The sequence below is a fragment of the Pangasianodon hypophthalmus genome, chromosome 15 (assembly GCF_027358585.1).
Source record: "Pangasianodon hypophthalmus isolate fPanHyp1 chromosome 15, fPanHyp1.pri, whole genome shotgun sequence".
Taxonomy (NCBI): domain Eukaryota; kingdom Metazoa; phylum Chordata; class Actinopteri; order Siluriformes; family Pangasiidae; genus Pangasianodon; species Pangasianodon hypophthalmus.
In genome coordinates, this window is record NC_069724.1 from 5200748 (window position 1) to 5222387 (window position 21640).

General features: G+C 38.8%; 1 protein-coding gene across 1 annotated transcript in view; it reads left to right on the forward strand.

The window, feature by feature from the left end:
- The window catches only part of pcxa (pyruvate carboxylase a), a 139710-nt gene that overhangs the window by 103412 nt on the left and 14658 nt on the right, over window positions 1-21640 (forward strand). The window contains exons 11-16 of the mRNA XM_034311032.2: window positions 9689-9833; window positions 10247-10336; window positions 13734-13955; window positions 14994-15150; window positions 15794-16034; window positions 16308-16557. Of these exons, the coding sequence (XP_034166923.1) occupies window positions 9689-9833; window positions 10247-10336; window positions 13734-13955; window positions 14994-15150; window positions 15794-16034; window positions 16308-16557 (1105 nt within the window). The remainder of the gene's footprint in view (window positions 1-9688; window positions 9834-10246; window positions 10337-13733; window positions 13956-14993; window positions 15151-15793; window positions 16035-16307; window positions 16558-21640) is intronic.

Genomic DNA, 21640 nt, shown 5'->3' on the forward strand with positions numbered 1-21640 from the left:
AAGACTTCCTACTATACTGGAAAAACATGCCTCTGCCTGGGTTTTCATTTATTTTGGTCTCAGAAGATCCCAAACCTGCGATGCTTTCCAATTGGAAGTTAGCACCCTAGGCATTTTTGGGCAGCATCTATGCGCTCTCACATAAATGACTGTCTCAAATGGAAGGCGGCTGCCCAGTGATCTGCCTTATTTTGCCCAGATTTTGCATTACATATATCCTTCTCGGACGAGATTTTACACACTTAAACGTGGGCAACGCTGCATGGCAGACTCTGATGGGGTAAGTGTGAGTGAATGAGTGACCGGAGCCAGTGTCTCTCTCTTTGGATCCTGTTGCCTGTGTTGTTTTCCTCGGCCCAATGTTTTTAGGTGTCAGGAATGAGTCAATCTTGAAGCACAGCTATATATAGAGGTCTGACTGTCGGCAGCAGAGCGCCGAGCAGCTCACACCAGACAGAAGTCATGCAGGCCTGGTGTTCAACCTTATCGTGCCTTCTGAGTTGAGAACAGCACAGCAGACTTGGTGTCCTTTATTTTATAGCATTCACTATATATCTCTGATTCAGAGCTCCTGCTGGATGGGAACAGAAATCCATACCAGACGAACTGCAGGGGGTGGGATCTCATTGTCCGAGCATAATTTCCATTTAATATGCATCAGCAAATAAATTCTGTGTTAAAAACTTGTGGTTCATAAATCAAACTGCCCTAACAACACTTTGAGAATCCTGCATACAGTGCAGTCTTGGATATGTCATGTTGTGGGTGTGTTTAATGTTTGTAACCCATTCATGGCAATTCATGGAAAAATAGATCACAATACTGTGAGACATTTTTACAATACACAATATATTATGATATTTCATTCTGATAACAATGTGCCTCTAAGGCTGCTTTCACACCAGGAGATTTTTTCATCAACTGCCAGCACAAGTTTTACAGGTAATCCTGTGGGAAGTGGATGCAGCAAGTGTAGAATGTCACTGTGTAATATATATATATATATATATATATATAATGTGTGTGTATTATATATAAGTCCTGCAAGTTGTGAGGTGGGGCCTCCATGGATCGGACTTGTTTGTCCAGCACATCCCACAGATGCTCGATAGGATTGAGATCTGGGGAATTTGGAGGCCAATTCAACATCTTGAACTCTTTGTCATGTTCCTCAAACCGCTCAACAATTTTTGCAGTCTGGGGCAGGGCACATTATCCTGCTGAAAGAGGCCACTGCCATGAAGGGGTGTACTTGGTACACTTGGTACTTGGTGCCATCCACATGAATGCCAGGACCCAAGGTTTCCCAACAGAACATTGCTCAGATCATCACACTGCCTCTGCCAGCTTGCCTTCTTCCTATAGTGCATCTTGGTGCCATCTCTTCCCCAGGTACCCTTTTCAAAAATTTGTGCCACAGTAGCTCTTCTGTTGGATCAGACCAGATGGGCTAGACTTCACCCCCCACGTGACCTTTGGGTGCCCATGACCCTGTTGCTGGTTCGCCAGTTGTCCTTCCTTGGACCACTTTTATTAGGTACTAACCACTGCATACCGGGAACACCCCACAAGACCTGGCGTTTTGGAAATGCTCTGACCCAGTTGTCTAGCCATCACAATTTTTCATCAAAGTCGCTCAGATTCTTACGCTTGCCCATTTTTCCTGCTTCCAACACATCAACTTCGAGAACTGACTGTTCACTTGCTACCTAATATATCCCATCCCATGACAGGTGCCAGTGTAATGATATTCACTACACCTGTCAGTGGTTTTAACGTTATGACTGATTGGTGTGTATCTGTGTGTCTGTGTGTCTAAGTAAGTTGAGGAGACCATCCCAAGTTCAGCGTAGGCTGATTTCACTACATAGATACAAAAAGGAATCTGAAATGCATAATTTATACCATGCATTATTTTAACAATTTATAAACATATATATTAATTTTTGAATTAAATCTAAAAACAAAAAAATGCTTCACCCAAAACATGGCATTACTTGTAAGTAATTAACAATTTCCAGCAGCCTCTTTTTAGAGTCACTTATCTATTTATTTTTTTGGTGGCGAAATTTCAGCTGATGCTCTGTTGTGCATTTAGGGTACTATGCAGATTCTACATCACCATTATTTTGTACCCAATGCAGTGACAACATATAGTTAACCGAAATGAATCTGGGATTTGGTCTAACTCTGTTACATGGTTAAATAAATGAAATATTAGTGACAACAAGATGATGTCATGGTTTTAGATTCATTAATAAAATATAAAGCCATTTAAGAAAAAAAAAATAATAACTATAGTGTGGGTAAATAGTTAAAACAAATCTAATCACAATTATGACCGTTTGCACCTTATATGGTTTATGCAGTACAAAAGGTGCTTTCTGTGTGGCAGTATAAAGATATGGGTAGCATTTCTAACATTGAGATGTACTTTGTTAAAGGCATTTTAACCTCCTAACAGCTTAAGCATAACTGCAGAAGATTTATTTCTGAAAGCTTGAATGGCTAGCGACTCTCATTTAAACAGTATAATGCTCTGTAATGGCAAGTGGTGTATATCGCAGGTACAAAACAAGTCTTTTAAATTGTCTTTTAATGCTCTTTACAATTCATATTGACATTAATGACCACCGAATTGGAGAGCAGTGCATTGTTTTCCTTGGAGACTTTCAACTTCATGAGCAGCTCCTCAACTCTCTCGAGCACTTCTTCGTTGTAAAACCTGTCGGCTCAGACAAGCTCATGTAAGCTGCAATCCAGCAAACATCTCTAGTTTTATTGCCATTGGTTTTGCTCTGTAGTGGTGTCTCTGTATTAATACATTTCTCTCTGTGTACTATATTATTGCCGGCCAGCTCTCTGGCTGCTACCTGCCCCTAATTTCGCCCATTTGTTTAGGCAAACAGTTGGCCTTGAAGCGCACTCCGTGTGCTTTGAAGAACTGCATTGTGCTGTGAAGGTTTTTTTTTCCCTGAGCTGCCGCCCACTTGATGCAGTCATTGTGAAAACCGTGAGGCTAGTGGGCAGTATTTTTTTTTTCCAGTGGTGTACTGCTGTTTATCTTGGCAGGGGAGAAAACTGTGCGCGCGTGTGTGCGCACACACTTCCATATGTGTTTTTGTCTGGACTCTGTAGGCATCACACATCGCTGTATCAAGCATACTGCTTACAAATGCTACAATGACAAATAAGTAATGCCATAAGTAAAGAAAAAACACTCCAGTCCATGCTGTTATAGGATAATATACAACAACGGACTGGCATTATACTGTCCTGCAGTGGATTATTTTCCTATAACAGCATTTTTCGGGGTGACTTATACCCCCAACAGTTCTCCAAAAATAACAGTTTATTTGTTAAATTAATTACTGAATGACATGTCATACTTTTATCTGTTTATAGTTATGCTTGATGTTGAACATCTGTGAGACAAGTTTGTTCCTTTCGTTCCCTTGCCAGCCTTTTTTTTTTCTCTCTCTCTCATTAAGTTGCAACTTGTCATGTTACAGAGAAAATGGAATGCCTTATGTCCTGACGTTATTACCTTACTTTCCTGTGTCGCAAAACTTAATTGCCTCTGAAGCACTGACACCGGCGACTCCTTCCAAAAATGAATAATAAATACATGTCACATCACCAAAAACTTTGCCATATCAGTGATTACACATGTTGTTAAATCTGTTTGTGCATGCAAGTCCCTGTGTAAGTAGTGACTATAGTTCTATAGTTGTGACTATATTCCAGTTTTAACATTGGAATATCCTGCTACAAGTTACCACTCAAAAATACGTTACTAGAGCAGTTGTTTTTCCCCCCATTTAAAACAACAGATGAGCCGATCAACATATGAATTTGGAATGATTGACAGTTGTGCAGCGGTTTTGAAGTCTTTTATATAATAACACCTCTGAAAGCATTGCCCGCTCCCCTGCATCCCATACTGATAATCTCTCATTTAGATTTTTCCCGCTTGAAAGAAACGGCACCCTTGTTTTTTAGTTTATTAATGTGAAATAAAATATCAGTGAATGTTGGCTAGGATTAGACAAGTCTATAACAAGCATCATTAACTATGTTTACTAGGGACGTCAGCAAAACATTTTTAAAACAAAATGAAAATAAAGTGACGTTTTTGACCATTTGCAACCAAAATCTTTCAAATAAATGGTCAAAAATGGATGAGAGAGGCACCCTTCTAGATGAAAGAGAAAAAAGGGCAAAACTAGCCTACAACAAACTTTCAAATCTAACAGTTTCCAAACAGCTCTAATGATAGTGATAATTAGAAAGTTATTAAATTGCTGTTTGAATTGTCTTCGCTGCGAGTCAGAGCAGATGCGCTCTCTCTCTATGTATGTGTGTGTGTATGTGTGTGTGTATGTGTGTGTGTATGTACATATATATAAAATATGGTGTTCTATGGTAACCACCAGGTGTTTGAGGAAAAACAGCTGCCCCTCATCTGTTTTAGTTAAGATGTAGACACTGGAGAAGTTTACATGCACACTTTCCTCTTAATTGCTGTATGTGTGTTTTTTCTTTTTTCTTTTTTTTTTTTTTTTTTCCCCTAGAATAGGAAGAAAGTAAGCTTTTCTGTGAACCTTTCCTCCTTTCCTGAATGTAATCTTTACTGGTGTCTACATCATTACTGAAACAGACAAACTCATGGTTAAAGTAAAACCCTCTACCTTTTCAAAAACCTTCCATGACTGTTATTATGTGGACGGGAGTCCAAAATACAGAGAAAAGTTTTGTTTTTTAAAATATCCGTATAGTTATGGATGGTGGTTTTGTCCTTTTTTGCTTTTGTTTCATAAAGATTTTTCAACTTTCTTCTTTATGTCCTTTAAGTGCGACAGGATCGGATTTATTAATATTCCAACCTGAGAAAAGAATACGCTTGTAGTCTGTTGAGCCTGACTGAGCCTGTATTAATTCTCTTTTATTTCATGCCACTATTAAGTTTTTAAATTCTTCAGCTGACATCTTGTGTTCTGCTTATGTTCTTTGTTGATAGCTATTTGTGCTCAAGTCTTGTACTGTTTAATGTGTAGTGGGAGTTAAAGGGGAGTATGCGATGTGGCGTAGTGAAGGATGTAATATTGGTTCTGCAGTCACAGGAATCTGGGTCAGAGTGTGCTGAGTCTCTCTCTTTCTCTCTCTCTCGCTCTCTCTCTCTCTCTCTGGCTCTATCTTAGGGATGTAATTGAATATGAAGACATTTTATCTGTTCAGAATGGACAGATAATGTGTTCTAAATGGATACAAATACAGATATGAATAGGAGGTGCACTATTTTATTTATTTTTTTTTTTCGGAAAAGTTCACAAGTGTGTATCAAGAGTGGGACTGCATGGGAAGCAAAATAACGTCACACAGGTAAGAGGTTCTTACTTACATGTAGGCTTGAGCGAGTGGTCAGTGGTCAGCTCATGGGACAAAGAGAGTGAAGCGCTGCACTATGCATTTACAGCATTCATTCGTTCATCCTTGGTAACCGCCTGGTCAGGGTTGCGATGGTTTCAATGTGGCTACTAGTTTGTTTATATTTTGGGATCTGGACCCGACTAAATTTTGTTACTGTATTGTGTAACATGCACAAACAAAAATCATAACTGCATAAGTCTGATTAGTAAAAGACCAATTAAAATTGAGACCAATTATGGGCTTGAGTGATCTTGGTTTAGGAACTGTCAGAACCTTTGGGTTTTTTCAGTGGTTTCTGAAAGTGTAGTGGTAGGGGACATATTTAATTAAAAAACACACACACACACATATACACACACACATCTTCCAGTTTAGGCCATTCCTACTTCTGGTTAAGATACAGTTAGAGTTATTTGGGGCACTAAATAGATACTGATAGTGGCATTAGGTTACACCACTACTCTATCTCTTTCTTTCCATCTCTCTTTCAATTTGTATGTCTCAGTTTCTGTGTGTGTGTGCGCGTGTGTGTGCGCGTGTGTGTGCGCGTGTGTGTGCGCGTGTGTGTGCGCGTGTGTGTGTGCGTGTGTGTGTGCGTGTGTGTGTGTGCGTGTGTTTGTGTCTGAATGTGATGATAAGGCTGGGAATTTGGTAATATGATACTTCTATCACAATAGAGCATGTTGGGTATTCTTAGGTTGTTATGTGTCAGTACTGTTAGAACACTACCAGACTTCACTGTAATAAGCAGCTTGGTTGTTAAAATCCTTTTTTGTATGAAATATGTTTTGTAAACATGAAATTGTGGGGGATAAAAAAATCAGTGTTTTTCATTTGTTTTGCTTTTTTAAAAGATGCCGCTCATGTTTGCAAAGCTAAATATCACCTTACATATGGAGATATGATATTTAAAGACATGAAGTGCAACTCACTGTAGTGAGTCAATCATGCTTAAAGTCCCGTCAGGAGTTTTTACTCATTCTGAAGTAAAATCCGGTAAAATGGAAGACCCTACAAGAAAGGCTAAAGCTCAGCACGATTGTACAAACTGTGAGGCTAGTGGGCAGAATTATTTCCCAGTGGTGTGTTACTGTTTACTTTTCGTGTGTGTGTGTGTGTGTGTGTGTGTGTGTGTGTGTGTGTGTGTGTGTCCGTAGATATTCAGTATTGAGCGTGGGCAGGATGCGGTTGTGTGATCATGATGCTATTGAAAGCTCCCTGTTGCCTCTGTATCCCAAATAGCATTAAAACCTCAGCATGTCAATCAGACCATTATCTGCCTGAACCACACCTTAAAAAAAAAAAAAAAAAAACGTGTGTGTGTTTTGTTTGACTGATAGTATGACTATACAAGCCTTATTTACTTATCAGGAGAGGAATGGATACACAAGTACACAATGCAGCATCTTTTTTTATTTTTATTTATTTATTTATTTTTTGTTAAGACAAGATTGATTTTTTTTTTTTTTTTTTTTTTTTTTGGTAGTCTTGAAAAGATTGAAAATCCTTACATGAAAGACTATAGCTCAGAGCATTTGTGTTAATGTGTATATTGAAATCCACTTATTATCCACTTGTGTAACCATTTTATTTACACGTTATTGCCTTTAACACTTGGTCTGTTGGTTCATTTAAATCTATAATTTAAGCTATAAATTCGCCAGCTGTTGTACTTGGCTGCATTGCAGATCAGGGTTCCTCCTCAGTGGACTCTGCTTTTAAATAGTTTGGATGGAGGAATTATTTTTTTCTCCATATCACCCACCCCCAGGTGGTAGAGCTTGGAAGGGAATGTGCAGTGGTCCAATGACCTCAAGCTCTCTCTAACAGGCTCACACTGCCATTTTGCATCCCATTTCCTGGCCATTTCATCAAGTTGAACTGTTTTCTAATGCTATCTGAGCTGTGAGCAAGTCGGATCTCGCATGGAAGGTGTTAAAACCTTAAAAGCAGTGATAGCCAGTCCATGGGGGCAGGTATATACACCATATACGATGGATATAAGAAGTCTACACACCCCTGTTAAAATGGCAGGTTTTTGTGATGTAAAAAAAATGAAAGTAAGATAAATCATGTCAGAACTTTTTCCACCCTCAAGGCGAAATTACAACATATAAAAATTAAGTGAAAAACAATCAAACATTTCATGGGAAAATAGGAAAAATAAAGTTACAATAAGCTGCTTGCACACCCTTTTATAACTGGGGATGTGGCTGTGTTCAGAATGAACCAATCACATTCAATCCCATGTTCAAAAGTAATTATCATACAGTTGTTATCAATGAAATTATTCTGATTAACCCCAAATAAAGATCAGCTGTTTCTGTAGGATTTTCTTCACATCATCTTGGTTTCATCCAACTGCTGAAGCCATGGTCCACAAAGCATCATGTTTTATGGCTGCTTTTCTTCGGCCAGAACTAGCGCTTTTATCAATCACAAATAGCTACAAATACCAGCCAATTGTAGTGCAAAACATTTCAGGGGTCTGCTAGTAAGCTGAAGATGAAAAGGAATGTCCTCTTTTAGCATGACAGTGACCCAAGGTATACATACAAATCAACAAAGGAATGGCTTAACCAAAAGATCAGTGTTTCTGAATGGCCTAGCCAGAGCTTGAAAACTAAAAATCCGTGGGGTGACCTGAAGCAGGCTGTACACAGGAGATCACAATTTGATGGATCTAGAATGTTTTTGCAAGAAAGCGTGAGAAAATATTTCCAAATCAAGAAGTGCCACACTGATAGACTCTTACCCAAAAGCCTGAGTGGTGGTATAAAATCAAAAGGTGCTTATGCAACTAGGTTATTGTAAGTTTATTTATTTATTTATTTATTTATTTTCCAATCAAAAAAGTTTGATTGTTTTTTTATACATAGTAATTTCACATTGAGGGAGGAAAAAGTTCTGGCATGATTTATCTTGGTTTCATTTTTTTTACATCACAAAAACCTGCCATTTAAGCAGGGGTGTGTGGACTTTTATATCCATTGTATGTCAGCTGTTCAACACATGTTTCTTCATTAAGTCCTTATTCACAAATCTATACATTTTAAAAATCCATTGCAATATTAATAACCTTTTTTGAGTGACTAATGATTTTAAAAAATGATGTTATTTGATAGATATAAGCTCATGTTTGTGTAAGCTCACTACCCATTTAACTCTATAGAGATATTATTGCTCCTAGTGGTCATAAATGGGAACTGCAATATGTGCTAATAGAGGCTCACTGGGGCAGGAAGCACACTGCCCCACGCATGGAGCAGCTAATAGGACAGTTAATGACAGGACTGCCAAATTGGGCTAGTTAAAAAAAAAAATTCTGTACGGTCACCAAGATCTTGTTTTATAGTATAATAGATTTCCACAAACAAAAGCAAAGTGTATGTACAGACAGTTTGTCTATGATACACAGAACTGTTTCTATTATAAAATATATTGCAAAGACTGGGAAAGGGAAAGCGAGATTGTGGAGTGGATAATATCTGCACATCAGATATTCATGTGCACCATGGTGACCTTGTTTCCCACGCAAAGACTGTGAAAAAGAAGCAAATGTGTCTCCTTTTTCAGCGCTCACATTATATGAGGTGGTTGCAGGTCGTTTGTGTGGTTTGAGATGTAGTCGGTCTGGTCCTTTTGCTGAAACCTGGTATTCCTGGTTAATGGCAAAAGGGAAACACACCTGCTGTGTCAAACAAAGGTAAAACCATTCAGAACGAGCTACTAGAATACATGCTGGATGACTGTGCTTCTGTGTCTTAGCTACCTATTTCAGAGTTACGCTTAAACTTCACTAGGTAGTAGCCTATAGAATAAATCAAGTGTGATAGGCTCTCGAGTTAATCTTCTCTGACCCCCAATAAAATCTATGGTCTCAAGCCGCTGCTGGTTAAAAGGCTTTCATTTTTGTAAAAAGTGGTGTTATTTCTCTGTGCTTGTGCACTGTGTAGACTACTATATAACTGCATCTCTCGCTTTGCACACACACATGCAGAAAATATTGTGTGATGGAAGGCGTATTGAGTGTTTAGATAATGGTATTGATTTTAGGCTTACACCCTGAAAGGCCTCATTTGGCAGTGTAGAAGCATTAGCACCTGAGCTGTGTGTTATGTCTCTGCAGTGTGTTGTGTCTAGAGCTTTCAGCTTCTGTGCCACTCAGCAATTTCTCGGTGTAACCACTATTTTGGTCTCTGTCTGTTTTTTTTTTTTTTTTTTTTTTTTTTTTTTTTTTTTAAATCTTTCCTGGCAGACAAATATCCCTTTCCTCCAGAACGTGTTGAGTAATGACCAGTTCCTTTATGGCACCGTGGACACGCAGTTCATCGATGAGAACCCGGACCTTTTCAACCTCAAACCTGTTCAGAACCGAGCCCAGAAACTCCTGCATTATCTGGGTAGGGTTACACGAGCATAATAAATTCTTCCTGACTGACACATTTTTCAAGCCTTAGTTAAAAACCAGCAGTCTCTGTGCGATGTTCGAGTGTAGGTCAAGTTCACGAGACAGCGTGAGTGGGAGGAAGCAGGCACATATCATCAAAAGCTTTCTTTATGTAGGATCGATACGCTTTCATTTTAATGGAAACGCATCCATCGAAGGCTTGTTTTTCTTTACTTTCACCTTTATATTGATGCTCAGGTTTCTCAGATCGTATTTAAAAGGCTGCCTCAGTTGGCTCATCATATCAAGCTTTTTTAGCTGGCCTTTAGATAAAATAGCTGTAGCTTTGAACTTTCTGTTGAGTGCAGTATGATGTCAGGTAGCTGTCTAAATGTGTGTGTGTTTGTGTGGCTTTTCCAATCTCAGGTCATGTCATGGTGAATGGCCCAACGACTCCCATCCCTGTAAAGGCTAAGCCTTCCTCCATTGATCCAGTCGTCCCAGCAGTGCCTCTTGGTAAGCAATGCACCTACACGCACATGCACGCTGTCAATATGAGCTCTGTGTAAACCCGCTGAGAGGAAATTAAAGTTCAGTCCCAGTCCCTTGTCATTCTACCGAGAAACCAGAAAGCGTGTACTCCGTCCTGTCCTGCTCTGACACCCAAGACTCCATCCATAAATGATAAATAAATGTCTCCTAACAAAAAAACATCGATGTTTATATGTTTACCATCCATTTATTATTGGTCTTAGAGTATGTGGTACATCCACCATACAAGTCCCTGTGTAAGAGCTGTTACTATAGAAACGATAACGTATTAGTATTAGTGCCTAGTATTAGTATTACTGTCCGAGTTGTGCGTTTATACAAAAAAAAAAAATGCACACCAATCAGATTTGAGACTTCATCTGCACTGTGGTATAATTATTATTAATGTGTAGGGCTGCAACTAATTGTTTTAATGATTGATTACTTTATTGATTATTTTAATAGATTGACTATATTGCAAATGTACTAAATAAAAAAATATTTCTTTAAAAATATTTCTTTCCAACCTTTCAATTAACTAATAATAATAATAATAAAGAAATCTTAACTAGGCTTATTAAATAAGAGGTCACTAACTAAATGCAATATTACTGACATTTAGCAGACAATGTGTCATGGCATATTATCAGAGAATATTATCAAGATCTATCAATCTATCTATCTGTCTATCTCGTTCCTCATATTTTTTTTGCAGCTATATCTCAGTGTGACCAATAGAGCAAAGATCACAATCACTGGGTGGGGCTTGCCTGTATTTCAAACCCTGATTTGTTCAATTCCAACCAGTCACTTTCAAAATGAAGTCCATTATCCATTGGCTGTCTTGTTAACGGAAATCCGAAATTCATTTTGCTTGCCATGTGTGCACAAGGCAAATCATTTTCGGTGCATGGAATCGACTTTAAAGCTCTTTGTTTTCAATGCCTGGAGTCAGGGAATCGACTCCTTTTTGGATCAGCTTTCAGCAACATCGATGTGAACCAAAAGCAGGATGGTGCCTTAATGACTTAATGAAAAAATATAACTTCTTAGAAGGTAATTGATTCAGATATCTTGTGCGGATGCTGCAGCCCAGCACTGAGTAATGCACATTCTGATCCACATAAATGCATTATTGATGTAGGACATCAATTATGAATAAAATATGCAAATGCAAAATACACTCTAAATGACTGTTTTAATGGTTGTATCTTGAAGAGAGAAAACGTTAGACTAATCTTGCTGATCATTTGTAGCAGTACTAATTATGTGATATCCAATGGTGCCCAAAATGTATTAGTGGTTCAGGCATAAAATGATGGAAACCCCTTTGGAATTGTTAGGAATTGTTGGGATTTTACTTAATATTTGGGTTCTGCGTTAAAATGCTATGGAAAGAAAAGACTGTAAGTTGTAGAATCTTTAAATTTTGCATGATGGTACAGAATTTTCCCCACTACTCATTGTCAAGTCAAGGGACCCGCACTGATACACTGTAGTTCAGCATTTTACGTTTTGGCCCGTGTCTTGAGGACTGTGAGTTGTAGAAATAAAATTCTATTTTCCCACAATTCATTTGTTATTCGGAACCGTTTTCCTTCAGCTACATAGGTTGTGAACTAATATACAAGTTATGTTAAATCTGCTTGTGAATTACCACTAGAATTTTCGGCATGGGTGTACAAAGATGGAATAATCAGTGGAGTTCGAACCTCAATAATTATCATAAACACGTTGACGGTTTTAAACAATATGGCTACCACATGCCAATCCATCTCAGTGTGGTGGGATTTAGTTTACTCAAACAGCCATAACTCATGATTGGTTACTTGGATTTGCTTGTTCAGGACTAGATTCTAGTTTGTAGATCATTCATGGAGAAGGGGTTTAAATTCAAATATTCATCTGCATACTCTATGCAAACATATACGGGGTTCTAAAGCTTCAACTTCCATGCTAATACCGCTGTCCTTGATCAAAGCCACTGTGCGTCATATGTTGTAGCTCACTAACTAGCCAAGCTGAGTTTGTTGCCAGACATGCATTGTATTGAATTCTGGAATTTTACTGAGACTTCAGTTATCTCCCAGTACTTCTACATTTCTTCAGATTTCTCATTATGACCTTGAACACTGCTGAAAAATGGTGAGAAAAGAAGCTCTTGTTCTTTTCTTTTTTTGGGTATAACAGCAAAGCTTGGTAGGAAATGTGCTGGCAATGTCTGCCTGTCACATCACACATCCACTAACTTATCACAAGAATAATGAAAATACAGCATCAACCAATACATTAGCAGCAGCACCGCTACAGCCATAACAAATATTTCAATACAAATGTATTTAATGTATTTCATGATGGAGTTTTCCTTTAAATAAATCTATAATTTTTGCCCCAGTTGGTTCATTTGCATTAACCATGGAAAGTTGTCACTTTCTTAGACAAAGAAAATTACGAGGAGGCAGCGTTCTAATTTTACCATCAACTTTAATGTTTAGATGTAAGATTTATTTTAGGTATATTTCTTGTTGCTTCTAATGATCATTTCTGTCTTCCTTTATGCTACTTTTATTCAAGCTCTCTCCAGCACCCTTCAGTTTAGTTTTAGTTGTATAGAGCTTATAAAAATTGTCACGAAGCAGCTTTACGGAAATCCAGATGTCGATCTACAACCCCGTTGGTAGATTGTTAGTTCGGGAACATTTGCAATCTTTCATGCAGTTTTACTGAACCTCCTTGTTTTGTTTGTGAGGTCCTTAAAGAAAAAGATGTGCTACAAAAGTCCATTCTTGTTAAACCATGTTTGCCGGAATTGAATGACACAATATTATATTATGTTTGCATATTTCCTATTTTTATGGCATATTGTTATTTCGTTCCAGTGTTGCACTACATCTTGCACAACATTGCATATATAGTCTCAGGATTATATAAAGCATGTCCATGACAACTTTCTAATGTTTTTTTCCTTTTCTTTTTTTTAGACATTGCTGTTATTTATCTTTTATTTTACTTCATTATGACAAAGTTCTAGAATCTTGAATATTATTTTGACATTAAGGTGTGCTTATAAAAGGATCTTCTGACTTATTGTGCTTGCTCACATTGTTTGCACTTCTGTGTCATGTTTGCTTCACTTTATTTAAGGTTATGTGATAAGGGTCCAGAGAAATCATTGAGTGGATTGCAAAGACGTGTGTGCGTGTGTGTGTGTGTGTGAGTGAGAGAGAGACACTGTACAATATAGAAGATACAGAAAGTATGTGAATAATGGTGCTATTAAAATGGTGATTCTTTTTCTTTGTGGTTCTCTACAGTCTGGTGGTTCTGATAATGTTTGCAGTATTGATTACTGTGTGTGTGTGTTTGTGTGTGCGCATTTTAGGAGCGCCTCCAACGGGTTTTAGGGATGTGTTGCTGAAAGAAGGCCCTGAAGGCTTTGCCAAAGCGGTGCGTGCCCACAAAGGTCTGCTTTTGATGGACACGACCTTCAGAGATGCCCACCAGTCTCTGCTGGCCACTCGGGTGCGCACTCATGACCTCAAAAAGATTGCACCATTTGTGGCTCACAACTTCAACAGCCTCTTCAGCATGGAAAACTGGGGAGGTGCGCCATTTCCGATTCTCTCTCAAGCTATTTTTTTTTTTCTGCATTATTTATTTCACGGCTTCTTCCCTCACCTTTAGCCAGAATTTGGTTTCTTCTTTTGTTTGTCTTTGCATTATTAATAATCAGAAAATTTTTTAGAAAATTCTTGAAGAGTTGGCTTAGGGAAAGTTAGTTTTTAAAGCTAGATTACTTCTCAAGTCTTGCTTCATCGGGGGCCATATAAGTATTATATATGCTATAGTACAAGGCCTTATACACATCTCTATAATTATTTATTAAAAGTCATTACATGTTGTAGTATTGTTTATAATGCATTTATATCACCATTATACATTGTCAGCATTATATCTCCTCATAATCCACTAATTTGGTGTTATAAAGTGTTATGACCACTACATACTGTATGATGCAGCAAGATAACAAGTCATAATGCATATTAATGATAAGAATGTGTATATAGTTTAGTACAGATATGACATAGAAATGGTCACCACTCTCTTTTAAAAAAAAAAAAAAAAAAAAAAAAAAAAAAAGTGTTCTCATTGCAATTTCTGTGCTGCCCATTAAACATATCTCTGCATTATTAATAAATGCATTTCTACATAAGTGGTTCTTCCATAGGACATGAAGAAGTGCTCTTAATCTCAACTTAATTATTTACATTTAAAATAAAATATTCATAGTAGACATATTTGTTTAGATCTCATGATGACCAAAGGGAATGGTGGAAGGCATCCCAGTAAATTTCCCCTCACACTGAGCTCTGGCTTCAGATTTATGCGGTTGTAGGTTTGACCCTTTTGCCGAGGGTTCACTTGTCCAGGTTATTAATAAAAATAAGGTCTTTCTTGCTGTAAAGGAGCCACGAATCCTCAAACTCTTACATATTTCTGCTTATCTCACACTAGACTTGTGTTGGTATTCCTGTGTTCCCAAGGTTGCAGCAGGAGCAGGAAGGAGAGAAATGGCATTAGAGAAGTTATTGTATTTCATGATTTGCTTAAAAAAGCCATGTCTGTATCACTTTTTCTCTAGGTGCTACATTTGATGTGGCAATGCGCTTCTTGTGGGAGTGTCCTTGGAAGAGGTTGCAGGAGCTGAGGTCTCTGATCCCCAACGTGCCTTTCCAGATGCTTCTGAGAGGAGCCAACGCTGTGGGATATACAAACTACCCAGACAACTCAGTCTACAAGTCAGCATCATACACCCACCCACCTTGGTTTCAGTCTAAAATCCAAATCTGTAAAGGTGCTTTCACATTTAATCTGTTCGATTCGAACCAAAATATCCAAGAGCACCTGATCGAAGTGGCTCGGTTGACCAGCTCAGTTCGATTGACTTAAGAAAAAGATTCAACGCCGATTCGACTACAGGAAGTGAACAAAACATGCCATGGATTTTTGGTTGCGAGTCGCTAAACTGAACCAGAGAATGCAAACTGAGCCATGGTACAGAACTGCAGAAAATAAAAAGTGGATGCAACACACAATGTTTTAAACGAGTTATTTATATAGTTATCTAGTAATTCATTTAGCACGGGCTCTGTGTTCTCCATGCTTGGGTGATCCACCCATCCACCCATCAACTATTTAATTTTTTTTGCCTTTTGGTTCGTTTAATTATGTACAGTATGAAATTAAACCAAACCACCTAGCAAACGAATCAAAAGAATCTATTTCAGATTCAGCAACAGGTGTGAAAGCACCCTTAAAGTGGTTAAAAGAAACTAATGAAAATGGAAAACTGACTCAGACGTTATTATAAAAAAATGAATTCTTTCGCAAAACGATACTGTAGTAACTGGAATGGTGCATAATGTGATGGCTTCGTTCCAGGTTCTGCGAGGTGGCCAAAGAGAACGGCATGGACATCTTCCGTGTCTTTGACTCTCTGAACTACCTGCCCAACATGCTGCTGGGAATGGAGGCAGCTGGCGCAGCGGGAGGTGTGGTGGAAGCAGCCATCTCTTACACAGGCGACGTCTCTGACCCCATGAGACAGAAGTACTCTCTGGATTACTACTTGAAGCTGGCTGATGAGCTTGTGAAGGCTGGCACGCACATACTTTGCATCAAGGTGCAAGATCTTTAGTCATAAACAGGATGATGAATATCTTCAGGCTGATGTTGATTGTTCTGAAGTTCTTTGGGATGAGATTTCTTCCTGTTTTTGCTAACGTTCCCTTTTGCATGCTGTCCTCAGTGGTGCTTTTCCCACATAGCTGCCACCCACTCTTACAATACCCCGCTGATCTACTGTCTGTCTCATTCTAAAGCATGCGCTCACACACACACACACACACACACACACTCTTTGACAATCTCTGTTTCACGCTCTTATTTGCTCCAGGACATGGCCGGGTTGCTGAAACCAGAAGCTAGCAGTTTGCTGATTGGTGCGTTGAGGGATCGTTTTCCTGACACGCCCATTCACGTGCACACTCATGACACGGCGGGAGCGGGCGTGGCAGCCATGTTGGCGTGTGCTGAAGCTGGAGCTGACATCGTGGACGTTGCAGCGGACTCCATGGCGGGTATGACCTCCCAGCCCAGCATGGGTGCCATCGTCGCCTGCACCAAAGGAAACAAACACAACACAGGTGAGATCTACTGATCATCCGGATGTTTCTTTAAAGGTGCAGTTTGTTACATTCGAAAGTGTTTTTAGATGTGTAATAATCATATAATTTTCAAATACCTTGAGTAGTAATATCATGCAGTGGATCTGGCAGGTTTTTGTTTTTTGGGTTTCTTTCTTTCTTTTTTTATTTATTTTTTTTTTCTGACCCAGAAATCAACTCCACCCTCCAATTCAGAAGGATTATAAATTTCAAACGATAAGAATTTTTTTTTTCTTCCCCAGTTTTTAATTCACTACACAGGTAGAAGAGGGATCAAAAATTACAGACCGCCCCTTTAAGTAGTAAAATGTATGTTTTGGACAGTTTTAGGAGTGACTAGAATACAATTTTGAGACTGATTCCTGATAGTGAGTTTAAAAATTCACATAATTTTCTTTTTTTTTTTTTTAATTGCCTAATTGATCACATTGTTGTTTGCCATAGTGCCTTGTTTTTCTCATCAAGGCATGGTGCACTCTTCAACCAGGGCAATCTCAAGGGGCGGCCAGTGTGTGATTTTTGGAATGAGTTCACTCTCATGCTGTAAACATTTGTTGCAACCTCTTTGTTTTAACAGAAGCACACTTACCACTGCATTAATGTCGCCTGTTCTAAAGCACCCCCATCAGCCCAAGTGGCACAATCCAAATAACCACGCACACTCCAGTAACCCCATTTTCATAACCACATGCACTTGTAGTTGTTTGTTTAATTTATGCAGCTTTTCTTTCACTATTTTTTTTTTCTTTGCACAAGCGCTTCCTCCTGTTCGACTTCTCTACCTCTCCAAGGGCGAGTTGGGTTGAAGAATGTCAGCCATTACAGAACTAGCTCGTGAACAGAACACGACAGACAAGCCCGGCTAATAAAAGGAGCACAGAGCATGCACATAAGCGAAGGAGAGAAAGACTGCGTAGGGGTGTGAGAAAACGAGTGAGGAGAAAAAGTGTCTGCGTAGGGGTGAGAGTGAGAAAAGGGCAGCAAGAGGGGTCAGAATGCATGGGCATCATTTTGGATGTGCTGAGTGACCTTGTGACCTTTCCTTAATTGTGACATTACAGCAACCACTGGTGCTTAACCTCATCTTATGAGCTTGGCACCTTGCCTATGTGTGTGTATGTGTGTGTGTATGTGTGTGTGTATGTGTGTGTGTATGTGTGTGTGTGTATGTGTGTGTGTATGTGTGTGTGTATGTGTGTGTGTATGTGTGTGTGTATGTGTGTGTGTATGTGTGTGTGAGAGAGATGCCAGGGGAATAGGGCAGATAGTTTCCAGTTCTGTAACCTTTCAGGTCACTGGACTATCAACGAAAATTTTAGCCCCTACTCACCCCTGCATTAAAAACATGATTTTTAAACAGTTAACTCATCTTCTGTCACTAATTCCTATTATTAGGATGGTATGTGGGCTAAAATTGTTAATCCGGCAATAAAAATTCACATTTTTTCGTGTAAAACTTGGCCTTTCAAAGTACATCCATAAAAGATTATTTGTTTCATAGCTCAGTTTGTGATGTCATAAAACAAGCTGCATGGTTTGAACTTATTATGGTTCATGCAGATTATTACATGAATCTTATTGGTCAGAAGGTGTTGATTAATTTCCTATAAGAGCAGCTCTGATGGCTGTAATTCAGATTATAGGCTATATTCATTTCGCTTGGTCGAATGCGTTATTGTTTCTATGGCAGACGCTTACAATCTAAGACAAATAATGAATGGGTAAAAAAAAAATAATAATTTTTTTTTTTTTTAAATAAATGCGTAGCATCTTTGATGTGGTGAAGTATTCTGTAAGGAAACGTTTAACATTCATAAAAAGGGAGTCTCCAGTGTCAGTGCTTTGTAGCATTTTTCCTCTAAAGGAAATTCTTCAGGACAGATGAGTGTATTCTTTCTGGTGCCTTTTTTTTTCCCACTTATAAGCTAACATAAACTAAGCTGGTTAGGGAACAACTGTTTATAGCTGCTATAATGTAATTGATAACAGGAACTAACATGTCTCATGGACTCGTTTAATATTTGACAACATTAATTTTATTATAAACGGACAAAAAGTACGATAGGTTGTTCATTATTGAAATAAAAATTGTACTAGTTGGCAAATTGCTGTTTTGCAAGAGGAAGAAAATAAGCCACATCTGTTTGGTAAAATTAACCCTGTCGTTGATTATTTTCCTTTAACAGCATGCCCTGTTGTGTTTTGTTCCTTACTTAGAGAATGCACTGAAGCTATGGAAACATTAAATAGTCGTAATAGTCTTTGTTGTTGGTGTATTGGTTTTTGGACAGGTTTGGTTTTTGTTACTGTTACATAAACCACTGAAAATATGATGATCGAGACTCTGATACTAAAACTTGACTCGTCTATGATAAATGTGAACTGGTTCAAAAGCAGTTAACTAGCTATGTGCTAAGCCGCATACGAAAAGATACAATAGAGTTTTACAGTAGCAGTGTCTCAACTTTTTCTCAAACTTTTCTAAACCGTTCTGATACATCAACAATTCCCAGATTTTGGTGGACAGATGGTTCTCACCTACAGGGTTGCATTTTCTCAGATGGCCTCTAGACTTTTTGTGAGAGAGCAGTGGGTGGTTGGGGTGGATTGAGGACATGTTTGCATATTCATGCATATTCATAGATCCTTGCGTACTTTATGGCGGTAAAGGTTTAGCGATGTTCCTAGGATATTTTAGTACTTTCCTGAGCATATTAAACAGTTTATCGTTTCACACATTATTTTTCTTATGGTCTAGAATTCAGGGGTGGAAAGTGCTTTAGTAATTGTTCTTCGTTACTATACTTAAGTATTATTTTGACATATTCGTACTTTACTGAAATGAAATACTTGTACTTTTATTTGATTATGTTTTCTAGGAAAAAACACATACTTTCTGAGCCTCATTTCTCTCTTATTCTCGTACAAGTATAAAAAATGAACACAATCCACTCAGTTCCCGCTCCTCTCCTCTCTGCGTTGTTATTAAGTGAAAAATCCTACCCAGAAACTCCCCCAATCCCGACCTGCTTGTCTTCTCAGCAGCATGTCGTGGGTGTGTGACATTGGCAGAGAGAATCACATCAGAGCACTCGTCGCGATGAGGAGGCGTTCGCTGCTTTGACGATTCGATTTTGTCTATCGCCAGCAGATTCCTTCCTGTGGCCCTGTCTTTGGTTTTGGCTTCTGGAGATGATGCCTAAGCAACTGAATTGTCAGGAGGCTTGAGTTTATATGAGCAAATGCTGCTATCAGTGCTGTCCCTACTGCATGACAATTTCCTACTTGGCAGCCATCCGTGGTGTACAGAATTCATCGCCAGCTTTGCATTCCAGATGCAGGACTTTCATATGCCATGCAAAATCTGCGCTTTAGGAATTCTCACATGTGCAGCTCAGCCAGTAGTGTGAAATTACTCATGAGAAACATTCCTGTAGTCTGCAATAAACAGTTTCACAGTGGATGACAATACATAAAGGCCCTTCAGTGTGTAATTCAGTTAAAAGGCCACTAAAAACAATTTGCACTACAGTAACCGTGGCAGTATAATAATAGCCACAGTAAGGCAAGGTTATAGTAAATGTAACGGCTGAAAAGGTGTGTGTATTGCATTAAGTGTGCACATGTGAGTGTCTCGAATATCTTGGTATTTTTTTGAGGGTGTGTTTCTTCAGGGCATAAGCTGCTTTAAATTCTTGGTCTTCTGTTTTTTGATGCCACAGTAGCTCACAAACATTTGTAGCTTCGGGTTGCTTGGATCCTGCCTTTATTCCCTTGGCTTTACTATGGCTAGTGTACCTGCACAGGAAGCGGGAGCACTGATTATCTGGTTCTTTGTGTAGTACTAACAGTTCTTGCTGTTGCCTTCTAGCACTTACACTCCCCGGCCACTTTATGAGGAGCGCCTATACACCTGCTCATTTATGCAACTATCCTAATCATGGATGAACTATCCTAATCATGAATCATAAAATCATGCCGGTACAGGGCAAGAGCTTCAGTTAATAGTCAGAATGGGGAGAAAATGTGATGTCAGTAACTTTGATTGTGGCATGGTTGCTGGTTCGAGACTGGCTGGTTTGAGTATTTAAGAAACGGCTGTCCTGGGATTTTGACGCACAACGGTCTTTATACAGAATGGTGCAAAATACAAAAAACACCCGTTGATGTTTTTGGTGGTTTTGGGGAACAGAATGGCTTGCTGATGAGGGCTTGTTATAGCACTTGCATGTGCTGTTCAAGTGGTTTATGTCATGAAAACACTGTTGCTTGGCAGCTGAGAAACATGGATTTCACTTGGTATAAAAGCTCCATGAATAAGATTACACTGTAACTACACTTAGCATTAACCTCAAACCAAGTTCTGCCAAATTGAGAAATGTCAACGTTGCGTCACAGCTCGAGAACGCTGTCTGGAGGATTGGATTTCTGAAGTTACCACAGGAATGCGCAGTTCAGATGACATCTTCTCATAAGAGAAGACCCCATTAGATGACCCCATTAGAACATAGCAGAAGTTCTCTAGTAGTAGTAATTTCTCTTCCTCATATGCTGTTAGAAGTAAAGATGCTGACATGCCGTTTCATGACCACGCCATTGTGTTGCATTTTTCAAGAGAACAAATCCCAAGGAACCTGAAGCTGTCTCCACTGTGGTCCCATTAAAGCTGATTAGCACCCAAGTGCCTCCCTGAAGTTGATTTTTATTTTAGGACTAGGTGGTCATTAAGGCAATGCTTAGTGAGCTCCGTGCCCTCATTTCAGCATGTAGTCATGTTGTTGATTAGTCCAATTACTGCAGGATCACCAGCACATTTGATAATGTGGGTTGTAGTCGTGCATTGCAATATGTTAGTTCTACAGTGTCGGGCAAATAGCATATTTCTTCCTCTCCCTTGTTCTTTACAAGTATGTTTCTTCTCAATACTATGAATGCAAATAATGCACTTGAGTTACTTTATGAGAGTAGATCCAAAAGGACGTGAGTATGCATAATACCCTTGTAAAGCACCTGAGAAATGGTAAGTGCTTCTCTTTAGTTCTTGCAGGTTCAAAATTCATGT